Source organism: Nestor notabilis, unplaced genomic scaffold, assembly GCF_000696875.1.
Source record: "Nestor notabilis isolate BGI_N333 unplaced genomic scaffold, ASM69687v1 scaffold22249, whole genome shotgun sequence".
Taxonomy (NCBI): domain Eukaryota; kingdom Metazoa; phylum Chordata; class Aves; order Psittaciformes; family Psittacidae; genus Nestor; species Nestor notabilis.
This window is the reverse complement of record NW_009945350.1, coordinates 237-9,160: the sequence shown is the minus strand read 5'-3', so window position 1 is coordinate 9,160 and position 8,924 is coordinate 237. Positions and strand designations below refer to the sequence as shown.

Below are 8,924 nucleotides of genomic sequence, written 5' to 3'. Positions count from 1 at the left end.
CTCAGGGACAGGCACCCCCAGACACAGTTTGAGTCTTCAACTTCGCTGCCCGTCTCAACAGGGTAGTCAGGGTAAGTCTGGTGTTGGCCTCTTCTTGCAGCAAGCAAGTGAATGAGGGTGGTTTGCTGAAGGTACTCTGCTGACAGTAGACCTGGTACCTTCACAGTGGGCTTTCCTGCAGGACTGCTGACAACAGAAGCATTTCAGAGCTCACCTGTCTGGAGATGATGGCCTTGAACGATTAGCAAGGCTGTTAATGAGGGCACCAAACCCTGCAGTCTCATCCTAAAATAATACACATGAGGAATAAGGTGGTATTTTGAACTAATCATCTATAGCAGGTGGAGTATCTCCCACATGAAGGGATGGGAGCAGATTTCTCGGTGTCCTTGTATCAGTCTGAATGTCTCACTGGCAGAGTCAAGGCTTATTGGGCTCTAGTTGTTTTGGCAACCCTCACTAACTGAATCAATAAGGAAGGAAGTGTGCATTGCCAGTAGTAGTAGGAAAACAGACTAAATGAGTTTATGGATTTGCACATGCCTCATCTCTCACCTGCCTCTGTTGTGTGAGAGTTGCTTTTTAGCATCGTTTGGGAGTCAGACATAATTAAAGTTTGGCCCTTTGCCTAACTGCTGCACGTCTCTCACAGAGAGAGGGGAAATGCGTTTGAAAGAGCCTGAGTTTAGCTCCCAGGTCTTGCTCTCTCATGCTCCTCTGAACAAGGCAACCTGCGAGTCAGCATGGGCAGGTGCTGGCTTCGAGCGGAGCCTGGCTCCCTTCCTCACCCTGCCACTGACTCATTGCAGCTCCTCGGGCAAATCGTTTTGATTTAGGTACCAAATACAGATTGAGCTGCCTAATTTCTGTTAAAATGCTGGCCTTAAACTCATGACTCACTGGGCCCATTGTGCCATGGAGATAATAACTTCCTCCCCATGCTCGTCTATCCAGCCCTCTGCCACACCCAGGCTCCTGGTGCTGGAGTGCCTGTGAGAAGGCAGCAGCAAAGGGGGAGAGGCTGGATGGGGCCCAGTGCTGGCTGCTTGCAGCACTCCGCGCTCCCAGACTCCCAGGAACAGAGGTTTTTTCCCAGGCACAGAAGTGCCTGACACTCCAGATGAGTTCTTCAAAGGGCCTGGAGGGATGCTGCCATTTGGAGAGACAAGAAGGCACCAGCGTACTGGTATCTCCCTGGTTTGCAGGTAGCTCTGAGTGCTGATGTCCCCTGAGTTGCATCCAGTGGGCAGCGATATTGCCAGGACACAGCCCTCGCAGCGTCACAGCAAGGGACCTCCACATGGAGAGAGTCCCCCTGGCATGAGGGGCAGGCTGCTCAGGAGTTGCTTTGAGCTCGCATTTCAAAATGAAACTGGGAGGACTCCCCAGGCCACAGGAGCTGGAGTCTGTGCACCTCACATGGTGGTGGGTGCCGCAGTGTCCAAGGCATGGCAAAAGTCTATGCTGTGATGCCTCCGTCTTTTTGTAGAGAGCCCCAGTGGCCCAGATGTGTGCCCACCTCCTGATGGTGTGATGGGGGAAAGCTCTCTTGCCATCTACCCAGAGCAAGTGCCAGTGTGCTTTGCCAAGCACACACAGCCTTCATTCCCTCTTACCTCCGTTTTCCAGGGGCTAGAAGGACCAATGTGTTGGAAAGCACATTGTGACTCAGTCTATTTGATTGCAGTAGCATCTGTGAATCCTTTCAGGACCAGCCAGAGAGTTGGAATCTCCTTGTAAGATTGAGAAAATACATAGAAAGGATTTAACTTTATTAGGAACTGAGGACAATTCAAGAGAGTGGGAGCAGGGCTTATGCAGAAAAGCCATCAAGCTGAAAACACTTTGGTTGCCATAACACCATCTCAGAGTTACTGGTCATAAATCAATAGAGAACAAGTTAAAAGAGCAAAAAATTATCTCAATAGACAGTCCCATGTAAGCAGGTCACAAAAAAATAGACAAGGAAACGAAGAAGAAATGTATAATATGCCTCTAGATAAATGTTGTAAGGCTAAAAATATAAGTGGATGAATTAGAAAGCCCAGCTTTAAAGTAAAGTTTTGACATAAACCTTTTAGAAACCCAGCTTAAAAGAAACAGTGGGCCCCTGTAATTCCCAGGTAAAATTACAGAGAAGAGAAGAATGTGTCTCTTCTGGTGGCATGGGAGGGACACTGTGTGTTAAGGAGAGTATAAAGTCCAATGACAGGTAACACAAAAATCCCCAATTGCACCTAAGTAAGAGGAGTATGATGTTAGGGTTCTAATGTGCTGCGCTAGCACAGGCTGCAAAAGAGGAGCCTACATATACATGAGAACCTTCTTCAAATAGTACTAAAAGAAGCAGTCAAAAGAATAAGATGCTTTTGGGCACAAGGATCATTTAAAGCCCCAGAAAAGGGTTGGCCAAGCAACAGCAAGGGCAATTAGAAGCAAGAAGCTGTTCTTCCAAAGCAAAGGTGTGGCTAGACCAAGAAATCAGAAAAGAGCAAAGCTGAGCGTGGAGCCACAGTGACAGGGAAGATGATTGCTGTGAACAACTTGTGGAAAAGAGAAAGACTAGTAATGCGAACAGTTTGAACTGCATCAGGAGCAGGAAAGTTGCCAGTGGCTCTGCAGGTCCAGGGAGTAACACAGGTCTAAGAGGGATGTGCAAGGGCTGTAACTGCATAGCAGAAAAGCAAACTGAATTTCTTGCATGGAATCAGCATGGAAGTGTTTGGAGAGGTTCTTACTCTGGCACATGGGGCAGAGGATCCCTCATAAAGCAAATCATCAATTTGAGCATTTCTGAAACGCATCAGTAAAGGGGATAGTAATGAATCGCCAGAGCTACAGAGCACCTACATGGGCGTCGTGCAGGGACTCAAGCACAGAACTGCTAACTCACAAACATGGGCTGCAATCTGTTACCCATGCCTAGAGCCAGAAGGAAGAGCTGAGGGCAGTATTAGCTTGAAACAGCTGAAGCCACAGAATGATGAGCCTGACTTTCCTGCCAAGCAAATTGTTAAAAATTCAAATACAGGGTCTGACTTGTAGGCACATGGCTCAATGTGAAAACCAGGGGAGGAGGCAACACAGATTTTGTAGAGAGAGATAACGCCTCACAGATATTTTAGGGGAATTAAGCTCTCGAAGGATAAAAGGGAAGGTACTCTCACAGGTAAATAACTCACTAAAAAATAGGAGACAAAGTGCAGATTGTTCTTAATGGAAGAGAGTTACTCAGAGAAGGAAGAAAGTGGAGCTCTCCAACTGTCTGCACCTTTCAGCAAGCTCATAAATATCCTGGACAAGGAGAAGAGATAGTTTATAAAAGAGTTTATAAAAGACAAAATATTCGGGATTGTCAGCTTTAAAACTGGTTATAAAGTGGTTATAAAGGATTGCCTATTGCTGACTTATCAGGCAATGGAAGTAGCACAAAATGCCACACCCAAGCAGAATTGCTCCTAAGTAAAAATCAAATTATTGGTAGGAAGTAGCTGGGAACAAATGGGGAACAAGCAGCAAGTGCCATCATGCAGCTGTGTAAGTGTGCAGAGCTTTCACAGCTAGGACATGCCACTGCCCAGCACTTCTCAAAGAAGGGTGTATCAGACCTGGGAGAAGTGTAGAAAGGTATCGGGTCCAGTCCTAACAATGAGGGTTTTCTGAGAAAACAGAAAGAATATAGACACTTTCATGTGGGAAAAAAGATGATTAGCAGAGGATATGAAAGAGAGGATATGAAATCAGGAGAGAAGGCAGATAAAAGAGGTTCACCAGTGCTTATAACAAAGAGGTGGCATCAAATGGGAACCAGAAGCTTTAAAACACCCTATAAAGTAACACATGGTGTGTGATGAAACTGGTGCTCATTGCCCAGAGGACATAGGTGCCAGAAATAAAATGGGTTCAAGAGCCTAGATCAAGAGCTATCAAATGCAGAGATGCAAATACACTCTCTGGCTCAGGAAGTCCCTAAACCAGGGTTTCCAGAAGCTGAGGGTGCTCCAGTGGGATGCAGCACCCTCCAGGTATGTGCTTGCCTCACCCAGCTGCAAGGTGAGGCTGTCTTGGTCCATGGCCCTTGGAGAAACTCCACTTGTGCAGGCAGTGCCATGCACTGGCATCACAGGGAATAACGCTGCCCGCAGCCATCGCCAGGGCTCTGCTGATGATCCCAAAGATGCCTGCATGATCTTGGAGTTTATCCTGCTTCCTTGAGCACCTCCACCAGCTTTTCCTGGTGGCATTTGCATAAAGATACATCCCTGGCTGTCTTGCCTGGGAGACTATGCCTGGGAGTTGTTTCACTGAAGAATCAATCCTCAAGCAATGCTGAATGGACCCTTTAAAGAGAAGTCAGACAACTAGCAGTGAGTTACAGCTAGATGGCTTTGTAAACCACCTTGGCGTGCACGGAACTGGTCCCAGAACAGCTACATTACTCCCAGCAGATGAAATCTCTTGATTTCTCTCTCTGGGAAATCTCACCTTGTGAGATGCTTTCAGCATCCCCCCACCCCACCCCCATCTCCTACTCATCCTCTTAGCTATTCCCTTTCCTGTCATGCCTTTGATCTTTACTACAGAGGGGAAAAGAGATTAGAGAGCAGAAAAAGACCTACCAGTAAAATCTGGTATCCAAAGAACAAGACTTCTGTTGTATCCCCAAGGTGTGATCCTTCAGTTCATTGCCCTGTGTGGGTCTTGATGGCCAGTTCAGCAGCACAGGCTCTACCACCACTCCCAATCCAAGACCTTTTTATATCCTCCCTTTCTTTCTGGGTAACGGGACGCTCACACAGGCATGATTTTCAGAAAAACATTTTAATAATGTTGTCTGGGTGCCTCAGAGCATCTGATCCCAGAGTCATCAAAGCTGTGCAGTCTCTTTTGTGTTGCACTAAGCTGGTGTGTGTGAGAAACAGTTGGCAATGGCTTATTCAATGTACCAGTGACACAAACGCCAGATACACTCAAACTCTGTCTTCTGGTACTTTGGCCATGCCTGCACATGTATGTACGTGTATAACACTGTGTCTGTGCATTTCCTTTTCAAAGCAGAATCTCATTTGTTTGTTTTCTTCCCATAGATTTAATTTTCACAGGTCCTGTTCCTCCAGCTGGTCATTTATAAGAAACAAAGAGTTTGCTATGACCGTTCTGAAAAGTTGTTTTGAATTGCTCTCTGTGAATACCTGTATGCACATTTGTTTCCTTTTGATCTCAGGAACATTCAGGAAAAGGAATATGTGCAAAAATAATACCTGTATGCCTTTACTGGGCTACACTGGCCCTGCGTGAGAGCTCTTGCAGACTTGAGAGACATCTGGGACTGTGGTGTGTGCGTCAACACTCAGTCACTGAGAGAGAAAGGGCCTATCTGAAGCAGTAACTGGGGGTGTGCCATTCCTAGGCAGTTGGATTATGTTGAAATTTCAAAGTAAACTGCTCAGTACTTGCCTGTCGACAGTTCACCAGGCAGAAGGGGCTGGTGAAGAGCATGAGCTGCGGTCCTTGCTGGCTGGGCCTGAGGGGTTGGCATTTATGGCCAAACACCACTCATTGGATTTGGCTTGTTTGGGACTCAGAAGCAACCTGTGCAACTTCTTGTACACTCTGAAACGCACGTGCCATCCCTTGCCTGCATGCGCATATCACTTGCAGTCTACTTTTGTTGTCTGGAGCTTCTGTTGTTGTCCCCTGTCCCTGGTAGGTGCTGCCATGCCACTGTGAAAATATGAATTGGTGTTACATTCTGTTGCTACTGGGTTTTTTAATGGCTATACAGATTTTCCTCGAAGACCAAACATCAAAAAGCCTCAAAAGCAAACAGCTAGTACCAGTGTGAGCCCTAGGGTGCATCGTGCTTAGCCTGTATCTTCTGAAATATTTGAAGAGTAGCTTGGCATCTTACCTTAACATTTTGTTGTGCTTTAGCTTTCAGGAATAAACTGACTGGGGAGGCGGCCAGGAAAGTCCCTCCAAAATATTGGGAGAAACTTAGTGGCTTTTGCTGGAGCATCTGTTCTCTGTATTGCAGGGTCATGGCTGCAGAGCCCGGGAATGTTCAGCTGCGTGAACATTTTTCTGTTTCCTTTTCTTTGAATGCAGGATCTGAAGAGGAGGTCCAGGATGTCCGTGAACACTCAGTTTAGTAAAACACTGGCCTGTTTCCTTACCGGAGAGCTGGAGTGGACAAAGATGTTCAGTGTACCAGCCGTCAAGGAGCTCACATCTTGCTCTCTGCACAGCCCTGACCTGCAGGGCCCACGCCAGGGTGCAGACTACAAATAAGCACTTGTGGTCTCTTCGTATGTTCCCATGTTGCGATGGTCACACAAACACGGTGCCGTGTTCTCCAGGTCCCCTCCTCCTTTGAAGGCACAGGCAGCCCATCTTCATCCTGTGGCATCCATTTGCGTGGGCTGGCTCGATCAGAGATCAGAGTTGGGAGTCACCAGCTGGAGAGCTCGCGCAGTCAGTGCAAGCTGCTATTTTGGCGTGTTCATGCCACGGAAGGTTTTGCTAAACACCTCAAAAATAAACAAACCTTCAAGACCAAAAGCTGCAGAAATGACTTTCTGTGGCCTGGTAGCTCCTGACTTAATTTCCTCACTTAGGTCAAAAGCCAAACTTCTTAATTTAACTTTTCCACTCTTACTTCAGACACAGGAGCAAGCTATTCTCCATCTCGCCACCCACAAGTCTGCCCTGCAAGGTGCTGCTTCTGGCTTCTTTGGAAACCAACAGCTCTCACCACTTCTGATCTCTTCGCTGTCCCTCAGCTGACGCCATCTCAGCCATTTGCTGTGTTTTGCCAACAGCGGGTGAGGTGAAGACACAGGGACAATATCAGCATTTCTGGGAAGGAGTTTGGTCAGACTCTTCCCATTGCAGTGGGAAGAGCAATCTCATCTGGCAATGTGTGCAAGTCCCTCACTCATCCTCTAAGTCCTCCACCTACTCTCAAGATAGGTGTGATGGCTGGCTCTGTTAAGAGCAACTCATTTGTTGAGCATATTTCAAACCTGAGATGCTCCCATCTCAGGCATCATGGAAAATCTTTGCCTTGATGTGGCTCTTGCTTCTCTCCTTCCTCTCTCGTTGCCTCAAGACACAGCAAAATTCCCAGGAAAAGCATCCATAATAAATGCAGAGCAGAGCCCCGTCCATCACCCAGCCTTATTGTCGTATTTCTGAGACACCCAAAATGATCCTGCAAAGGAATTTTTCAAAATACCCTTCTGACTTTTCTAACATTTTGATGAAGTGAGAGAGAAAACTTGAACAATCGCTATGTTCTTGGTTTATTACAATTTTTTAACCTCCCAGTTGTGGAGGGTTTTTTTTTTTAATGTCACTAGTTCTTATTTTCTACATCTCGTAATTTGGGGGCATTCAAGTAAAATAAAGACTGCCCAAATTAAAAACTTCCAGAACCCAACCAGTTTTAATTCAGCAGGGAATTAGAGTATTGAGTTTATTGCCCTCAGTGATCATTCAGGCCAAAGAATTGGCCAGATTCCCACATGAAGTGCCCATTTCTGTGGTGCCAAGTGTTCCCAGAGTTAATAGTAATACAGCATTGGTGAGGATACAACACTGGAGCTGAAGGTAACTCCTGACAGTTTGAAACCCAGTGTACGGACAGACTGCTCAGTGCTCTGTAACCTTTCTGTGTCTTCCTTTAAAGCAGCAGCTGCTTCTCCAGTACAAGAGACTGCATGGGTTGTGTAGTCCCAGTTCAGGATGATCCTACCTCTGCCTTCCTTTATTGGTGAGAAAAGCTTTCTGTGGGGTTTGCTGCCCTTCATCTTTGGAAAAGGCATGTCTCAGCTGCTAATCAGTCACTGACATTTAAGTGATGATACTAAGTCAGGCAATAGCACTGTTCAAAACAAAACGTTATTCCCTTGTTAGTGTTCATTTCTTGTCTTCTGTGACCAAGTCACTGCAGGACCTTTCAGTCTAAAGAAGAGTTGAATTTCTTTCATCAAAGAACCCACGATAACTATATTTTAATCTTTCCAGGCTCTTCTTGCCTGTTCTACAAAGAAGACAGAAGACACAAGCTCAGATTTCTTTCTCCCTTGCAGGGATGTCTGTCTTAAGCTAGAGGGGAAAAAAAAAAACCCCAACAAAACAGGAGATTCCCCCTGTTCAGCTTCTTGTGCATGTTGTCCATGGCTTGTCTCAACCAGCTCCCTACATCCTTGACCATCCTAGAGGGCTCAGATGACTTCACAGGAAGGAGGGTCATGAAGTGCAGGTGCTCCCACTGGTTTCCTCATAAGAAAGCTGTGAGCCTCCAGGGATGCATTTCACTGCCTCAAAGGAACGGCCATATAGTCTGCAGCCTAAAAGTCCTCCTCTCTTTCCTTCCTTATCCTTAAGAAAACAGAGGGCTTAGAATCTGCAGAAAGCCTCAAGATTCTTGGAGAAAGTGGTCAGCACTAATGCACCCTTTCCACTCCCTACTGCAGTATTACTGGGCTGCGCAGGGCAATGCCTCCTTTAAAGTGTTTTCCTTTCCTGATGTTATGCTGCTGCTCCTTTTCTTACAGAAAACAGCCATCCTAGATGCTGAGCCGAGTGAGAACATGCAGGTCTGCCTCAGGGGGTTCTTGGGGGCGGGAGGAGAGGGAGGAACTCTCCAGGAAGGTGGTTTTTAAGGTCCTTTCAGTAGATGGACTTCTATCCTAGGCTGCCTGGAAGGGAAGAAGCAGTATCTGAGAAAAGGCCGCTCTCAGTTCCTGCCCTTCTCATTCTGGGCGATGCTTTCAAGTGCTCAGGACCCTTGGGCTCTGTCACGAAATTTCTTCAGCCTCACTGCAGTGAAGCAGAGCTTGTTTTCCTTCATTGCCTCCAAAGTCCCAGCTGAAAACCGATGGAAGCCAGAGCATCCCAAACTCCCTCTACCCGAACCC

The 8,924-nt window shown here is 46.7% G+C and overlaps 1 protein-coding gene across 1 annotated transcript in view; it reads left to right on the top strand.

Moving 5' to 3' along the window:
* The window catches only part of RNF43 (ring finger protein 43), a 12,396-nt gene extending 6,244 nt beyond the window's left edge, over positions 1-6,152 (top strand). The window contains 2 exon segments of the mRNA XM_010022849.1: positions 1-71; positions 6,109-6,152. The exon segment at positions 1-71 is cut by the window's left edge and continues 15 nt beyond it. Coding sequence (XP_010021151.1) covers positions 1-71; positions 6,109-6,152 — 115 coding nt within the window.
* Positions 6,153-8,924: the final 2,772 nt, after the last annotated feature.